This window comes from Seriola dumerili, unplaced genomic scaffold (genome assembly GCF_002260705.1).
Source record: "Seriola dumerili isolate Sdu_G_001 unplaced genomic scaffold, Sdu_1.0 BDQW01000468.1, whole genome shotgun sequence".
In the NCBI taxonomy this organism is placed as follows: domain Eukaryota; kingdom Metazoa; phylum Chordata; class Actinopteri; order Carangiformes; family Carangidae; genus Seriola; species Seriola dumerili.
In genome coordinates, this window is record NW_019174723.1 from 5,824,706 (window position 1) to 5,843,826 (window position 19,121).

Consider the following 19,121-nt stretch of genomic DNA (forward strand, 5'->3'; position numbering starts at 1 on the left):
CAATGGGACAGCCATCATGGTGGCCAACGACAATGCGACAGCCAGCATGAGCAACAATGCGACGGCCATTCATGGCGGCCAACGACAATGCGACAGCCGTCATGGCGGCCAGTGACAATGCGACAAACATCATGGCGGCCAGTGACAATGTGACAGCCAGCATGAGCGACAATGCGACAGCCATCATGGCAGCCAACGACAACGCGACGGCCAACATGGTGGCCAGTGACAACCTGACAGCCAGCATGAGCGACAACGTGACGGCCATCATGGCAGCCAGTGACAACGTGACGGCTAGCATGAGTGACAACGTGACGGCCATCATGGAGGCCATTGACAATGCGATGGCCATCATGGAGGCCATTGACAATGCGACGGCCATCATGGCGACCTACGACAATGCGACGGCCATCATGGCGGATGGCGGCCAGTGACAACGCGACGGCCATCATGGCGGCCAGTGACAACGCGACGGCCAACATGGTGGCCAGTGACAACGTGACAGCCAGCATGAGTGACAATGTGACAGCCATCATGGCGGCCAACGACAATGCGACAGCCATCATGGCGGCCAGTGACAAGGTGACGGCCAGCATGAGTGACAACGTGACAGCCATCATGGCGGCCAGTGACAATGTGACAGCCAGCATGAGTGACAATGCAACGGCCATCATGGCGACCAACGACAACGTGACAGCCATCATGGCGGCCAGTGACAAAGCGACGGCCATCATGGCGGCCAGTGACAAAGCGACGGCCATCATGGCGGCCAGTGACAAAGCGACGGCCATCATGGCGGCCAGTGACAAAGCGACGGCCATCATGGCGGCCAGTGACAAAGCGACGGCCATCATGGCGGCCAGTGACAAAGCGACGGCCATCATGGCAGCCAACGACAAGGCGACGGCCAGCATGGCGGCCAACGACAATGCGACGGCCATCATGGCAGCCAATGACCTGACACCTGTAAAACAACCTAAGAACAGACCAAAGGTGCTCAAAAGCGGTCAGGAAGCTGCTGGTGAAGCCACAGTGAAGGCAGCTGGAAGCGGCGCAGCAGCAAGTGGAGACACAGATGTCGGAGCTTTAGTGTCAACTCCACTACATGTATATCAGGATCTGACACGGTCACACTGAGAATCCCTTTTTAAAGTAGGAAAAGGTTTGAGGAACCATGCAAGAGTTCATTGTGCATCACAGATGTCTGCATGTACCTGCTCTATCTTTCTCTGCTTTGAATAAAATTCTTAACTTTATTTGTTTCCTTATTTTATTCCAGCAAATAGGGTTTTGGAAATTAACAGGTTAAATAACAATGTGTTTACCTACAATGGTTCATATTGGTATTTGGATAGATGACAAATTCATTCAAAAATAGACAATCTTGTCAGGAAATCGAGTGGGTTTTTTTTCCTCTTGCACATTATGGTAATGTGATTTTATAGATATGCCTTGGATGTGCATTCTGCCTTTAGGTTTGTTACTGGTGTTCATAGTACTTATCAATGCATCATGTATGAAAGCTGGGTTGTCTCCTGTCTGAAAGATGTGATTTTGACTTTTGGCATATCCATTTATCTACAAGGCCCTTGTTTAGCTGCCATCTTATATCACTTTTACCCTAGACTGGTTCTCTGGACTATATCAAACTCAGTCTAATGACAGGATTTTACTGTAAGTCCCTCATTTATACTGGGCTTGGAAGATCTTCTAGTTTTTATACTCTGACCTCCTGGAACTCTTTGTGATGCACCCTAAAAATTCTTTGGTGTTTGACACTTTGTGGCAAGTCATGTAATTCATCCTGGTCAAATAATTTTGCAAATCTGTTAACTACCAGAATACTGTACCTGCCAATGGTACTCTTTTCCCTATGCCAATCTTTCTAAATGTGCTCTAATTTAAACCTGAAGAGCATTTAGAATTTCAGCCACATACCCAGTTGTATCAATTGTAAGATTTTAACCACAAGGAGACTTGGGGGGGGGGGGGACTGCTCCAGAGGGCACATGTGAGACTGGCAGTGGTTCACCTTTCAACACCACAATGACCTGAAACATACAGCCAAGATGACGCTGAAGTCACGGTCTATGACTGTCCTTGCCCAAGCCCAGACTTAAACCCTATAGAACATTCATCATCCAATCAAAACCAGTTTGCTTTTGATTTGTGACATGCTGCATTATCCTGCTGGAAGTCCCCATTAGAAGTTGGGTACATTGTGGCCACAAAGCGATGCACACGGTCAGAAACAATATTCAGTTAGGCTGTGTTATTCAAACAACAATTGATTGGTATTAGGGCACCCATTATTTGCCAAGAAAACATTCCCCACACCATTATACCAAAACCACCAGCCTGGACTGTTGACACAAGGCAGGTAGGCAGGTTGGGTCCATGGACTCATATAGTTGTGTCAAGGGGGGCATACAACTCATCACCACTGAATAGGAGTACTTATTGCACATGTACACAATTACTCAGTCAGGTGAAATATCTTTCATGTATAATAACATTATTATACATGCAATCTTTCCGTGATTCTTCAAGATTCATCACTTAAAGATGTCATGATAGGGGCTAAACAGGAAGAGGCCTAACACAAGGCAACAAGGCATTTTCCCTGTTGTTTGCCATGGTTACAATTACATTAAAGTACATATCACTTCATTTTTTTTTTCAAATCCCTGTTGTTTAAGCATTTTTTAAACTCACAATAGTGGGAGATCATGGTTTCCAGTAACACTTAATGTCAGTCCTAACTTCACTGGTCAGCACTGATATTCACAACTGCATATCTGCAAACTATTTCAAATACATTTATGGATGTGTGTTTTTGTCAACAATTAAATCTAACTGACCATATGAAACTCATTGACTTCAACAAAAATAACTAGTAAAACCAAACAGTAGGTGTGCAATAGAAAGAACTTGTGAGAATGAGGATAGATCATAAATAAATTATTTAAATCTTCAGGGCACCGTTCACAAAAACAACTAACATCAATGTCATTCTTAAATCTTATCAAAAAGACCGTCAAGGTGTAATACCAATGAATGATCCTAAAAGACACTTATCTAATCTTACTGGTAACCAAAAATCATTACAGTAAATTCCAGATTTTGTTCCAGTTAAATCCAGATGAGATTATCCGTAAATAACACATATCTCGCCATCGTTATTTTATTTTATTTTATTTTATTTTATTTTATTTTATTTTATTTTATTTTATCGTCGTCGTCACATTTAGGCGTTACCCGTTTCGTCCTGACGTCATGAAATCTGTCCTTCCGCTGCCGGTACACTGAACGTGAACTGCCAAGAAGAAGAGAAGAAAAAGCAGAAGTGGCGAGAACGTCGAAACAAGCACAGATTGGCTTTTTATGACACAGAGTTGCAGCCGAAAAAAATAAACCATCGTGTCCAAGAGCTGTGAAAGGCGATCGACTCTCGGTAGGTTTCACGACGCTCTCTCACGGTACCGTTTATTAGCCGGCATGTGAAGTGGCGGCTAAGCTCTGTTAGCTAACGTGTTAGCTTGTAAGGAGCAGAACCGGGATGCGCCAGTTTGATCCCAGAATTAACCAACTAACTCAGGCGAGGCTTAGAGTATAGCAGCCCGCTGTTCGTGCTGGTTGAAATACTGACAAATCCAGAGATTTGGACTCTTAAACTAAAGGTTTGTCGCATTATTAATCACAAGCTAACTAAAGCTAACGCGATGCTCGGTGGGTTCAGGGCGGGGAAACGGCTTCATGTCTGTGAGATAAACTGGCTCACGAAAGCCGGCTGGCGTGTTTAGCCAGCGACAGAAACGTAGCTAGTCTTAGCTTCATCTTGGTCGCCAGTAAAAGTAAATTGGCAGCTAACGGATTCAACTGTCAGATGGTAGCTTGCTGGTTAACGGACCATACAGTCCGATGGGTAGCCGCATGGTTAAGCTAATTTTTTGGAAGCTAAGCTGCTTATGACTTGGCTAACTGCGGCTAACGGTAGCTTCCAAGTTTCTGAACGGGCCCTGTTGCATTTAGCTGCTGTTACTTTCTGTCAACCGGGATGTTATTAAGTATAGTTACAACTATCGATTATTTTCATTGTTCATAATCCGATTGTTTTCTCGATCCATCCTTTAGTGCACTGAGTTTCAGAAAAAAAATTGACAAATTTAGTGTTTAGCCACCACAATGGACAAGAATATAACACAGATTATTAAAGTACTTGAATTTAACGTTTTCTGAACGTTCTTCTTTTTCGAGTTTGCAGTCTATCTGAGATTCATTTATGGATGTGTGTTTTTGTCAAACATAAAATTCTACAGTAAATGTTCAATATAACGGGTAAAAATGCGAGTCGGTGTTGAATAAAAAAATGAACTGCCTGACAGCTGTTTGCTTCAAAAATAAAATAAAGATTATACAAATCTGAAAATGGATTTTAAATAGCCTTAGGACTAATGATGTCAAAACCCTCTGGCAACATTCAGTGGGTCAATAGTAATATTAACTTCAGTATTAAACTTTGTGTTGTCCAACCAACAGCCCAAAACCCAAATTTATTAGATATACAATGATATGATGCAGAGAAAAGCAGAAATGAATCACATTTGAGAAGCTAGAGACAAAGAATGTTTCTTTAATTTAGCATGAAAAACTCTGCCCTGGGAGGGTAGTGGTAGTGTTAGTTTACCTGCACGTTATTGTTGAGTAGCTGTTATTTGAATCAGGTTCATTTGAAAGAGGAGTGTTGGGCTTTTTATTTCTCAACAGTGCTTAATCCATTTAGGACATTTAGGAGTGTTTGACTGGTGTTGGGACAAAACAAGTCATTTAATGATGTCACCTTGCCTCTTTCTTGGCTCTGGATTAGTGTGATGGGCATTTTTCACCTTTTTCTACTGTTTGACTAAAGGATTGATTTATTGAAATAATAATTTTCACATTAATCGATAATGAAAACAAATCATAACCCTAACCCATGGTATAATCCATTAATTGTTGAACAGTGGCAACCAGAGGTCAAAGTTAAACATTTTCATTTAATAAATCAGCAACACAGCCTGCGTTAACAATCAGTTGATAAGACAACTGCTCATATGATTGAATATTTTCACCAACACATGACCGAATGTTTGCGTTATCTCTCATTTAGATGAGAAATCACCTACCACAATCAGATTATTTGCGCATCCAAATACAATAGTCAACTACATCTGAAGAGAACTGTTATTCCTGTTAAGCCTCCAGCTATTGCTCTCAGCTGTTGAGGAAATAACTGGCCCTGCCTGACCTGAGATGAGCTACAGCAGCAGGGACTGTGGATGAGGGTTTCTGTTGTAACCAGAGCCCTTGTGGCGACAGTCATTATATACAGTATACTGTATGTGCAAAATGATTATAGTGCACATATGATGACTTCTCATCAACCTCTCTCTTATAGTTTCTGACTTCTGTAGTTGGCAGCACTGCTGCAATCATCCAACAGAATATGACTTTGTATCGGGTAGTTGTAGTTAAAGACAAATGCTTGTGGTTCCTATTATAAGGTATTGATTTGGGTGTGTCTGTTCTGTGCTCAGTGTAGTTGTGTGTAGAATGGTTAGTATTGTCTAAAAGGCAGAGCCTGGGCTGTGTTAGGTTTCTACAAGGTAACTACAAGTAGATCTAAAATATAATGTTAACTTGGATGCTAAAATTGAACAATTTCTCTCTATAAATCATGTGATTATTTTACAGTAATTCTAAATGCCTTATGTGTTTTATTTGTTTGCCTACAGCTGGAATGATTAATTGCTCAGCAGAAGATTAATTAGCAAATATTTGAATTATTTGGTATTTGAAGATGTCAGCTTGGGATTTGGGATATTGCGATGCCCATTTTTTGTACATTTTCTGATATTTTAGACTTTAGATTTTACAGAAAGAATTAACAACTCATTAGCTGTAGCCCCAGTGATCCCGCAGAATGAAGGGTGTAGGCCTTTGTTTATCTAAGATTTTGTGTCCACACAAATAATTTCTGAAGTATTAACCAAAGTTGCTTTGCATGTCTCTGTGCATTAGGAAGGTCTTGGCCATGTTTTTTACAAGCCAGTGTAAAGTGGAAAATGCCTCATATTAATAATGACACAGTGTCAAGGATGCAAATGAACTCTGAGCCACCAGCCATGTGCGTGTGTGTTTTGGCTGTGAGCAGTTATGTGTCAGAGTGGCTGGTAAAGCATATGAACCGTCATCACGTAAACGTTTCTCTCCGCCTGACATCTGTCTTCTCCTCGTGTTGGCAGGTGACCGACAATGGCTGTGAACGTGTACTCCACCTCAGTGACCAGCGACAACCTAAGTCGTCATGACATGCTGGTCTGGATCAATGAATCTCTACAGATGAACCTCACCAAGATTGAAATGTTGTGTTCAGGTAAGAAATATGTTTTGATTTTCTCTCTTATTATCTGTATTTCAATATGAGACCTCCTGAAACGGTTCCTGGATTGAGTGCTCATGTTGGAGGAATGGAGGGTGTGAGCATGTGAGAGACTTTGCATTATTGTGTGACTTCATTTGCGTTGTGGTTCACAGCAGGTCAGTCACCACTGAAGCCTCTGTTTTTATCATGAGCCAGTAAAACATGTTCTTTAAGGTTGAGGCTTTGTTTCATCAAATTATAAACAAAATGTTGCAGCTTAAACCTGCAGCGTGGATCCTTTGATTCCCCCTTCAGGCACTGAGAGTACTTAGACAAATGGGATTCTTCACTGAGGAAAAGCCGTCACTAGTTTTTCTTTGCTGTCAATCGCTTTCTCTTTCAGACTGATTCTTTGTTTTTATCTGGAGCATCAGAAACTCCTCTTTGACATTTCTTAGGTTTTTCTCACTCCTAGCTGCTGTAGCCAACTCTTGTCTCCGTTGCTACCGTCTTCACCTCTGGTAAACCAGTATTTGCTGGTTGACGTAAAATGCATTGCTACCGATGAGGGGACGTCATCACAGACAATATATTTAAACCTCTCGTATACTGCAGATTACAGAGAAATTTACCTGGAGCTGATTGGCTGAATCAGCATTGTGGGAACTCGTTTGGCAAAGGCTTGAATGTAACAGATGTTCATTTATATGTTATGTAAACTTGCCTGGTTTCAAATTTGAACTGTAATTAATCACACTTAACAAACTGCACACTGTGCACTTAGGCTCAGATGCCATTTTATGAGGTACACCTAGCTAAAACGAATGCTTTCAAATTCAGTTGTGGAAAAAATAGGACCTTCATTAAGGTTGATGTTTTTTTTTGTTTTTTTTGTTAAACGTTTTACATCAATGACGTTAGATTAAATAACAGAAACGGCTCTCTGTATATTGCAGTGCAGTTACACAGCACCACTGAATCAGCACTATATTATGGTTAGACAGGTGTAAGCAGATATAATATTGATGGTAACTGACTCCATAAAGCCACCTGCACAGCCTGTAGGGAACATCAGCCATGGCAGGTTCAAATGGTGATGGAGGCCAATAGGAACATTTTGTGCCATTGCCTGAACCCCATGACTCCCTTATATCTTTCACACCTTTGTTTCACACCGACCTGCCTGTGCAAGCATGTGTTGTACCTCTGCAGATGTTAATGTCTAAACCCTCAGTTTTTAAATGTGTAATTAAAAGGCCTGTCAGAACAGCAGATAGCAGCACAGTTTGACTTAATCCCAGGTGGACAGATATATTAGTCAACTGCATTTTCATCTGCAGTTGAAGAGTTCATATAAAAATAAGACTTAACCACTGGGTGTGGATACCATATACTTACAACAAAATAAAACCTGTATAATAACGGTCTACAGCCTGGATCTTCTGTAGTTTAGATATACTGAGTTAGCACTTCTGTAATAATTTTATTTCAAAAATAGGAAATGAGCTGTAACTAAGTGCACTACAGGCCAAACCTGACAGGACTAAACTGTTTTTAGGCTCTGGTGACATGTAGGAAGCTTTGTGTGAACACAAACAGTCATATAAGAACTGAAGAACTTATAAGACAGAATAATTTGACCTGTATTGCTGTTTGATACCCAGCCCTAATGTGCATTTGTGTTTAATTTAGTTCAGATGATCATAGTAGTGAAGGAGGTGGCACTCCTGTTTTGTAAATACTGCTCATTTACCCCAGAGCCAGGCGGTCTGCTTTCAGCTGCTGTTTCCTGTCCTACAGTACAGAAGAAAGGTGTTTTTAAAAAAAAAAAAAAAAAAAAAAGAGCTGATGGGAAGATTTGTGTGTCATCGATGTTTAAATAAAGAAATGTCTCCTCAGTTTTACATGAAAGGAAGATGAGCTCTATTTTTACCATTTTCTTTTTTTAGGAATCCACCAATTTCAAACATGCAGCACTCAACCCAGTCCCTGTAACGATTTTACTATATTAAAACCATGGAGGATTTGTAATGCAATGTTTTTTTGTTTTGTTTTTTGTCCAGGTGCTGTCTACTGCCAATTCATGGACATGCTGTTCCCCAACTCTGTGCCTCTGAAGAAAGTCAAATTTGGTGCCAAGCTGGAGCATGAATACATCCACAACTTCAAGCTTCTGCAGGTTTCTTTCAAAAAGATGGGAGTTGACAAAGTAAGTAATCACACGTACCTACATGTCAAATTACAAGACAGAAGGTTTGGAAATATTTGAAGGAATTTCTGATATTAGAGGGCAGCAAAAGAGAAATCAACACATTTTTTATAACATGCAGTTGTCATTTGCTGCGTGTTCAGTCTGCTACCTGTGTCATGTACCTATTTGTCGCTCTTAGAGGGAATCTGCAGAGCTCTGTGGGAAGAACATGAAATGATATTTTATGATTCCTACATGAAAAAAAGTTCATGTAAAATGAACTCAATTCTGGAGGCATTGTTTTTAAAAAAAATTGCTGACTATTTTCATATTTTCTGGGCTTGTCCTTTTTATTTTATTTTATTCAAATTAAATTGCCAATGAGATGATGAAAATATGTGGAATAGAAATAGATTTGTCTTTTGTTACTTTATACCTGAGAGAAATCCTGGATCAATATCACACAAGGTGAAACTCTTTTAAAAACCTTCACATGGACATGGCTTCAGGCAAACAAAGGACAATTGGACTTAAATTGCATGATCAATGTAAATCATGTAAAATACTTGAAAAACTGAAAGGACTGAAAGGTTAATGTGCCTGCAACACCTGTTTAGACACAACTACTTTGTTGCCCATGCTAACCCAGAAAGGTCCAAATCAGACCCTAACCCCTTTGACTGAGGCTTCCTTTTCTGTTTCTGCTTCACAATAAAAGCCTTCCAGTGGTTGTCCGGTGAAAAGCTTTTACTGTGAAGCAGCTGCAGGAAGTATTTGGATTATGATGATGGAATCTTAACTTGGTTACAGCTCTGAACAGTAGCAATGAAAATGAGAGAGAATGTGAATCATGTTGCCTGATTGTTTAGGATTAGTTTGCACTTAGTCCAGATTACCACGCAGTCCGCCCACTCTTTCCTGTGGTGGTGGTGGTGGTTGTTGGGGACTATACTTGAGTTCAACCCTTCTCTTGTCACATACTCTGCTGTCACCGCAAAGAATAATTATCTAGATGGTGATAATGGTGTGTTTTGTAAGGACTGTCTAAGTTCTTGCATAAAGACGTGTAAGAAATGTTGGAGTTGTGAAATTGAAACTGCACAACAACAAGAACAGGAAACAAAGTGTTTTGACCCTTGATCACTGGCTGGTTGTTAGAACTGAGTGTCAGAAAGTGTTTTAAGAGTAACGTCACCGTTCGTCCCTCACTGCTGTTTGACATGCAAACTGAAGCTCCTGTCGTCCCCTCCCAACCAGCTGAGCTGCTTCTGCTGATCCAGTCATGAGTCATTTTGTTTTTATTAGCACTTTGTTTGCTCATCTCTCATCTGTCCGTGGATACTGTTACCTCTGTAATGTTTTCATCTGTCGGAAAGCAATGAGACAGCAGTGCATATGCAGAAATACAACTGCAATGCTCCACTGTATTTTCTAAGCCCTGCTCTCTAGCACACTAGAGTCAAATAATGAGTTTGTGTTTTGTTTAAAATAAACACATTGTTCTGCTGCTGCCCTCTGAAAGGAGGCAAGAAGTCAAACTCCACCTATCTGCATTGGTTTCACCTTGTCCTCTTTGCTATCACAGGCTTTTTAATAGCAAATGAAATGCAGCTTTACTAACATCATAATGTGTCTGTATTGTGGAAAGGCCAACAAAGATTACAAAAGGCAGGGCAGGTTTGGCTTACTCATACTCTGTTTTCAGAATGAGCATGCAGCTGCTTGCAGGACTATTGACAAAGCTGCCATAATTTATTCATGGACCGACTTCCTTCCTGTCGTCCATTTGTTTTAAGTCATTACTGTGGACCTGTGTGCTGTTTGAAATGCCCGGACAGCGTTTATCCACAGATCCTTGTCACATGTGCAGCACATCAGTGTATTCATGTTCAGGGTCCTAATCCCAGGCATTGTGTCTGTGTTCTGGACTTTGCCCTCATTCGTGCTTTGTGAGTGTGTATTGTCCAATGATGTCAGCTTCCTCCATTGCTGAGTAATTGGGTTTGCTGCTCAGCCTTTCCCACTGACTTCTCCTGTTTTTTTTTTGTTTTTTTTTTACTGCTTCTCCAATTTCCTCACTGTGGCTTCGATTCTTGCTTGCCCCATATTTTAATGTTTGCATCAGCAGGGAAGACATTTTTTAGTTTTTAACAAACACCTTTTCTTGGTCGAGCGTCCAAACAAGCCATACATTGTTTGTGATTTTATTCCGGCTAGTCAGTAGTTGGCTCTGAGCATCTCTTCTGATTGGCTGTTTTCTGAGCAATCGAATAAAAGTATAGCAGATTTCAGGTAAACACTCAGAGAAACCAAATCCTGCAAAGTTGGATGATGGGTCCAGGTGGGTGGGGCTTGGGGCTTGGCTAAGTGGTCACTGCTTTGTTGTGACATCACAAAGTTACAGAGTCCTGACGGCTTGTTTTAAGGCTCAGTCTCTGAATACAGGCTGTGTGCATTTCTCTGTGGACTGAGCGCTTTGATACTTTCACAGTATTGATATAGAACCTAGACCTGCTTTATAATCAAAAAGACATCTACCTTTATACAATATGGGACCTTTTTATGTTCTTTTGCTCACTGACATTTTTAAACAGTTTTCCTTACTGCTATTTCAGTGAGCTACATACTCAGAAACCTGGTAGGTAATAAACCATGAAGCATTTTTTTTACTATCTAGTATTTCAATAGGTATTATAATGTACATTTTGGCTTTGTGTTGTTTATAGTGCTGAATGAGTGAAGTTACACCGTTGGTCAGCTAAATGCCGTATGACTGAGTGAAAAGGTTACTCCATTGGTCAGCCAGCTAGAGTGTTAGTTTCCCCATTGGTTGTTGCTCTTTCAAAATGATTTGGCGCAAATAAACATTGTTGGTAGTTTGGCACCTTTGTCTCTATTAAAAAGCCCTCGGTGACAAATCTGGCAACTTTTTTGCATAAACCTCAGCCACTGTCCATAGAAGATAGTCATCAGTATGATCCTACACAGACACACCTCTCTATGCTCACCAAACAGCAGCTGACGTGAATCGAATTCTCACAGAAGCTGGAACCAGCAAATGCTTGGCATTTTGTTTTGCTTCTAAAATAACTAAAACAATTAGATACAATTGTATCAAAATAGTTGATTTATTTTATGTTGACTAATATTTGTAACTCTGATTTTTGTTTTTGCAATTTATAGTAAGAAGAGCTGAAATGATTAAGTTTAAGAAAATTAACAGGCATAAATTTTGATAATTGATATATTGATCCAGTCATTTTTCAAAATAAGCTCAGCTTCTCACGTGAGGATTTGCTGTTTTTCTTCATCTTGTATGATAGTAAATTGAATAGTTTTGGCTTTTGGACTGTTGGTCGGACAAAACAAGCATTTTCAATATGTTGCATTGGGCTCTGCGAAGATATAATGGACATATTTCATTTTGGTATCAATACCAAAGCTAATGAATTGCACTGACAGGGGTATATGTCTATTTAGTTAATGAACACAGAATATTGATATTTTTCTTTGTGCTCACAGATCATTCCAGTGGACAAACTGGTGAAGGGGAAGTTCCAGGACAACTTTGAGTTTGTTCAGTGGTTTAAGAAGTTCTTTGATGCCAACTATGATGGAAAGGAGTACGATCCAGTGGAGGCGAGGCAGGGCCAGGACGCCATGCCCACACCTAACGCTGCAACGTCAGCTCTCAACAAACCCCCTAAAAAGGCCATCAGTCAAGGTAAGAGCTCTGGTTGGTCAAACAGTTTAAAACTTATAATGAATTATGACAGGAAAAGCCTGGTTCAATTCACCTGCTGTGAAAGGTGAAGTTTGTCTTTTGCTATGTGTCTCTTCAGCTCCTCAGAGGCCACCTGTTGCCAAGGTAGCGCCAAAGTTGGCTCCCGTCAGCGCAAGGAAGCCGGGGATGGGAGGAGGTGATGAGGAGAGGGCGGAGCTCCTGAATGAGGTCAGTACAGCACTGTGGGGAAAAAAATCCTTTCTATATGATCAGTGAAAAAACTAAATCCAAACAATCACCATGGAAAAATGAAGTAACTTGTTAGTTTTACAACAAGCAAATTAAACTACTTTTACATAATATTGAAATGAGCTTGCTTTTGTGTATTGAAAGAGGAGGTGTAAAAGTAGACTGTCAACACTGGAAACAAAACAAAAAATGTTATATTTTCCCTTTTTCCATAGCTGGAGATCCTGAAGTCTACCATTCAGGACATGGAGAAGGAGAGAGACTTTTATTTTGGTAAGCTGCGGAACATTGAGCTGATTTGTCAGGAGAAGGAAGGAGAGGGCGACCCCACACTGCAGAGGATCGTAGACATCCTCTATGCCACAGACGTGAGTGTCTCATCTGTTGTAAGCAGTTTTTATTTTTTAACTGATAACCAATAATATGAATTGATTTTAAAAATGTGCTACGTTGGCTCTGATGCAGTCCCCGGTCCCTGTCAGTAGTCACCGCTCTGTGGTCTGGAGCAATGTCTCACCCACAGCACCATCTGATTGGTTACGACACCTGGACACCACGGCGAGTGTCCTTATGTAGCAGTAGTTTTGTGTTGGCATATCGGTTCCAAATACCAGTTATCGGTCTCCTTGATTACTCATAATCGGTATTGACCCTGAGAAAACCATGTAGGTCGATCCCTACACTAGCTCACCGCCTCAGAGAATAGTCCCCAACAGATGCAGTATTTCCTCCTGTTTGAATAAGGTTTGTTGAAAAAAAAGGAAGTTAAAGAGCCTTTTTAAAAATGAAATGATAAATTTGCGAGCTGTTTCATTTTTTAAGATTTTGTCTTCACTTGGAACAGATGGGTTTGGGGTTGAATGCCAGCAGCTGGCTGGGGTAGAGGAAAAGTGTTGAGTGATGACGTAACGTGTTGTTGATTTGTTGACATTAACAAAAATATAGAATATCACCAGGCTTGTTCTTTAAAGTATCCTGTGTCAGCGAGTGTGCTCTGTGATACATTCTTAGTTCAGTACCAGATTAAAGCCCATTTGCTCTGCTGTTAACAACTGCTGATGCCAGTGTAAATTCCTGCAGAGGAATGGCATGCAGCTCGCTCTCTAAAGGCTGGAGGGCTTCACTGGTGCATGTTGAGCAGACAGTATTCAATGTGCCTGTGCACATCTGATAAATAAAGATGTTGTTGGGTGGTGGGGGGGGTTTCCTGATTGTTTTGAAAAATGTTTTTTTTTTTGGATAAGTCTCAGACTGATAGTGTGATGTCAGTGTAGGGATCTCACCGCACAGCTGCTGTCATTAATCTGTGTTCATTTTGTCAGAGTTTATCAACCACGATCAAATTTCAAACCTCTGACTATATTTTTCTATAAAGGATTCATTCCTTAATCAACAAGGACGAAAAACAATCGTTGATCCTCTCTTCAATCGTAGATAATTGGGTCTGATTGTCAATCAGCACAAGCCTGTTGAGATCCTCTATGTTGTAACTGCTATAATGTGTGTATGTTATGTAAGTCGGGCTCTCAGACTTCCCCACAAAGCTCAAACCACTGACACCAAAACTGAAACTCCAGGCTATTCTAAATTGTCTCTGGTGCTCTTCACTCATATCTCCTCACCCCCTCCCTCCCTCCCCCTCTGTCTCCGTCTCTCCAGGAGGGTTTTGTGATACCGGATGCTGAGGAGCAGGAGGAGTTTTAATATTCAAGACTGCAAGCAACTTTTCACTTAGATGCCCTGGTCTACAAACGAGATCCTTCCCCAAGCCAAGGCAGCCAGTTTGGTTTTATATCCAACACCAAACCTGATCTCGACTTGTGCCCCCTACGCCCACCCCCCCCCACACCACCACCTTTCCTGAACCCGAATCCCGACCTGCTGGACTTCTTCCTCTAGCCTTCAGCCGCCGTAACCGTACAGATCCACTCCTCCTCTTCCCGAAACATCCTCTACGAATAATCGACAAAGCCTCGGTCACTGCCTCTTCTCTTTACACACCCGTCAGTCTGCAAAAACCCCAGTCCCCACCCTCACCTGTAATCCCAAGCCTTCCCAAAACCAGATCGTGCAGTGTAAATCTGGTTTTTGTAATGGACTTCAGTGTGAAAAACACGGTGATGTTCTGTATGTGTATATGTGTGTGTGTGTGTGTGTGTGTGTGTGTGTGTGTGTATGTGTGTGTGTGGTTGTATGTGTTTAAAAAAAGAAAAGAAAAAAAAAATCAATTTGAAACAAATCAAAACGTGACGAACCTCCTCTGAAGACCCGGCTGTCAGTTCACCAATAACTTTGTCCCAAACTAACCCTGACGGTTTGTTTTTTTTGTTTGACGGCGCTGCAGCTGTTTGGTGCCTCTGCTGTTGACACCAATTTTGATTTGCTGGAAAGAAAAGCAGGAAAAAACACACACATTCCCGACTAGAAGACTTAGTTTTGCAGCATTTTGAACCAAATCTGAGGTGTAGTTTATATATTTTTTTTTTTTTTGCTGACTGGTCCCAATTTGAAATGGCAAAAATTGAATTTGACCCAGGCAGCAGGCTTTCAGAAACACAGCTAACTTCAGATGTAGAGGATTAGTTTGTTAGCTAGTTAGCGCCCGGTAGACCACACGCACTGACGCTGAAGGGCTCAGGCTTTAGTCTGGGACAAGGCAGCAGCCGGGTCTTCTCTTGGCCTTTTTTTTTTTTTTTTTTTTTTTCTTCACACAAATTGTCGCCACCAAGGACACCATTTTGATTTTGTCCTGTTCAGCCTTTTGTAAATTAATGCTACTGTTTTATCACATTTTTCTTCCCACTCCATTTTTTTCTTCTTCGTTTGTCTGGTTTTCCCTGTCACCTTTTTTTTTAATATATATGTATGTGTTTTCTCACGCTCACTAAATGATCACTCTGTTGGAAAGATTTTACTTGTGTGCAGAAACGTTTTTCCGGCCACCACAACAGAGGAAAAAAAGGGGTTTCGTTTAATGAAAACGTGGCTGCTGTTTTCCTGTAGCAGATCAGCTGTCTTTTTGCCACCCACTCGCTCCCACTCACCCTTGGTGTTCACATTTCGCGCTTCGTAAACGTGCAATTATTTAATACCAGGAAAGTGGCTTACTCCTCCGCTCGATGTGAGATGATGACGTTTAAAGCTTTTGCAGACGGCCGTCTTTTGATCAACATGCCAGTGTTTAGTAAAAAAAAAAAAAAAAAAAGACTGCACGATCAACAGTGATTGTTTTGTACGTTTTTCTTTTTGTTGTTGTTGTTTGTTTTTATTTTGGTTTTTTTTGTTTCTTTTCTTTTTGAAAGTCTGTTTTAGGGCAGATGCACTGTTTTATACCAGTGGCCTTTAATCAGCCCCCAGCCAACATTACAAACACTGTGAGCTCTGACTGTGGCTGATCGGTGTGTTCACCACATGTAGCCTGCCACAGTCGAGACCATCATCCAGAATCTGCCCGGCTGAGCTGTATGTGCTTCTCCCGGCCGTGTCATCAGGCAGATTGATGAAACTTTGATGTGGGATCAATATGAAACTAAAAACTAACACTTGCAACACTAGTAACTAGCAACTAGCAACAGTGACAAGTGTTTTTACCCTTGTTTTTGTATTTCCACGCCCTGATTGACCAATTTTAATACTAATATTGTTATTGATCTAATTTGAGACCAGTTTTTTCCACTGTACTATGTAAGATGTGTAGTGTTGATTTCACACAAACCCTGTTAACAGTATCTTGTTGGAATACATAACTTTATCAATGGCCTTATTCATAAATATACTTTTTTTTCTTTTTTTCATAAGCAGATATTTTTTATTTTACGTTAATGTAAGTCTCTGCTGTTTTGGGTAAATGTTTGTACTGTTACAGTCATATTTTTAATGTGTCCTGGAAATAAACAATGTTGGAGGTGTTTTGGACAAAATCTCAGATGTGTCAGGGTGCAGCAGACCAGCCTGTCTTCCATCAGATGCTCATAAAGCAAACAAACATAAGAAATATGTTCACGATGTGTGATGCTAGTGGAATTTAATTTGAAGGATTTCTGGTGAGTTATTTGTTTTTGTTTCTTGCCACCTGTTTGTTTCCACAGTGATATAAATGTAGACTTTCATCACAGCTGCAGACGTACAAAATGATTTTCTGTAGAATTAAATTAAAGATCAATTGGCTTTGGGTGCTGAGTTGAGCATGTGCATCTTTGGATAAACGGATCAGTTTAGTATTGAAATGTTGTAGCTGCATGATGTGACGGAGCCTTTAACAAACACTTCCATGAGGAAGATTGAATGTTGCACAGAATCAGAGGGTGCTTGGACTGATTCTTTTTTTTTTTTTTTAAATATATATTTTCTGGTAGTTTCCTTGATACTCAAACACATCTCCACTTTTACGACTAACTTCCAAATCATTTCTCAGAATGTCTTTTTCGACACTCCAAAGAGTGAATTGAAGTTTCTTTTTTCTAAGCACAGTCAAACTCGTAGTGTAGTGATGTGCAACTGCAGTAGCTTATGTTTTTTTTTGTTCTTTAATCTGCGTACTCCGGCACATCGGCTGGTGCGTGTGAGGTTAAAGTGCTGACTGACTTTCAGCTTTAATTTGACAGTTTCCACGTCTGTATTTGTTGAACAGCGAAGGACGTGTCTACTCACAGTCCCCCAATTTTATGGAGAATACAGCTGGAAAAAAATTATGTAGAGAAATCCACCAAGCAGATTATCAGAGTCTGTCACTTCTTCAGTTCATGTGATCATGTTTCACTGCTGAAGACAAGAAGCTGGCTCCCTGCTGTTTAGCCGATCAGAAGAGAGGAGGCTCTGAGGCGCTCTTTTGATTGGCTGACTGTTTTCTGAGCGATCCTATAAAAATATAGCAGATTTCAGGTAAACACTCAGAGAAACCAAATCCTGCGAGGTTGGATGGTGGGTCCAGGTGGGCGGGGCATGGCAGAGAGCGGTGACTCCTTTGTTGTGACATCATGATGGCTCATTTTAAGGCTCAGTTTCTGAATACAGGCTGTGTGCTCTGTGGACTGAGAGCATTGATACTTTCACAGTATTAATATAGAACCTAGACGTGCTTTATAATCAAATAACACATGGACATCTACCTTTTATATAATATGGGACCTAGAGCGTGTGTCAGGGTGCAGCAGAGCGTCAGTCTTACATTGAGAGGATATCATGATTTTATTTAGATGAATTTTTCCAACACATTCTTGGAGCTGTGCATGAAACAGATTTGTAATTCTCCTCATGCTCCTCTGATGTCAATCCAAACTCTGCATCAAATTGAAGCTGAAAGTCAGAATATAAGTCATTCTTCACTACTCTACAGAGACAACACAACAGCAAACGGTCACCGGAGATGATGTGCAGCGTTTCCCCTAAAAAATCTCCTCACTGTCAGGATTAAGTTTGTGCAAAGAAAATGTTTTGTAACTAAAACCCACTATTGTGCAGACTGTGCCAGAGAACACACCTTGAGCTAAGATCTTTGAGTTTATTTTCTAAATGAATCGATTGTTTCATCTATAAACTGTTACAAATGCCCAGATCAGAAAGTCATTCAGAGTGAGTGATTAGTTGCTGCAACCAGCAAATGCTTGGCAGGTTTGCTCGGACAATGAGTCAAACCATTAATCGATTATCAAAATAGCTGCTGATTAAACTTTTATCAATCAATTAACTGACTGTTTCAGCTGTGCCACCGCGATATGTACACTGAAAGCTGAAGCACAACCAAGTCATTGAAAATCTGACTGATATATGTTAAACTCCACCCATCTGGGACTCTGAGGTGGATGCAGCAGCAGCTCAGGACAGATTTGACCAGTTAAAGTTTCATGTTTTGTGTCAAAACTCCACATTCAATAGTTATTGAAGTTATTTTTCCTGATAGTGAGACAGTTGTGGGGGAAACCAGTTCATGTTTCTTTGGTGGGTTAATGCCGAGACAAATCGTAGCAGACTGAGGACAGACGCACACTGCAGGACACAGTGTAGATGAGCGGTTTCTGTTATGCAATGTCGGAGGGGAGTGGATGTCCCCCCCCTTTACACAGTGGCCTCTTTACAGTGCCAATGTAACCTCCTCCCTCCACCGACTCCCTGACAGCCTGTGTCTAATGAGCCATGATACTCACTCTCATGGCTCCAGCTTCTTCTCCAGTCTGATTTGTAACATAATGAGATTTTTGTTTTTGAGGTTTTGACAATGGCCTGTTTTTCCAGAGAAGTAGTAGAAAGTATTTCACATAGTGTGTTGACTCCTGTCTGGTTTAATGATAGTAGTAAAGTGTGTTATTGTAAGTGTTAACTGAGAAGGACTTTGTGTGTGCTGTTTGGTATTAAATTGGTACAAGTTTCTTTTTCACTCACACACTCACTGACGGAGTTCGTGGTTGCTATGGGGACACACGATCGTCATGTTGAGGCCTTCCGACTGATTTAAATCACGATTTAAATGTCTCTGTTTGATGACAGCTCGGCTGAAGACCTGGAACGTCAAGCAGGTGTGTGTGTGTGTGAGATAATGGCTTTAAAAGGCGACGGTG

At 40.9% G+C, this 19,121-nt stretch overlaps 1 protein-coding gene across 2 annotated transcripts; it reads left to right on the forward strand.

Annotated features, from left to right (window-relative positions):
- The first annotated feature begins 3,307 nt into the window (after positions 1–3,307).
- mapre1 (microtubule associated protein RP/EB family member 1) lies at positions 3,308–16,740 on the forward strand. 2 transcript variants are annotated; one of them, XM_022763136.1, is made up of 7 exons: positions 3,308–3,454; positions 6,285–6,415; positions 8,467–8,612; positions 12,117–12,318; positions 12,437–12,546; positions 12,783–12,953; positions 14,227–16,740. In XM_022763136.1, the coding sequence occupies exons 2-7, from the start codon at positions 6,295–6,297 to the stop codon at positions 14,269–14,271; spliced, it is 795 nt and encodes a 264-aa protein (XP_022618857.1). In that variant the 5' UTR covers positions 3,308–3,454; positions 6,285–6,294; the 3' UTR covers positions 14,272–16,740. The 2 variants fall into 2 exon arrangements, with proteins under 2 accessions (XP_022618857.1, XP_022618858.1); XM_022763137.1 differs by having other exon boundaries at positions 12,783–12,935.
- The last annotated feature ends 2,381 nt before the right edge of the window (positions 16,741–19,121 follow it).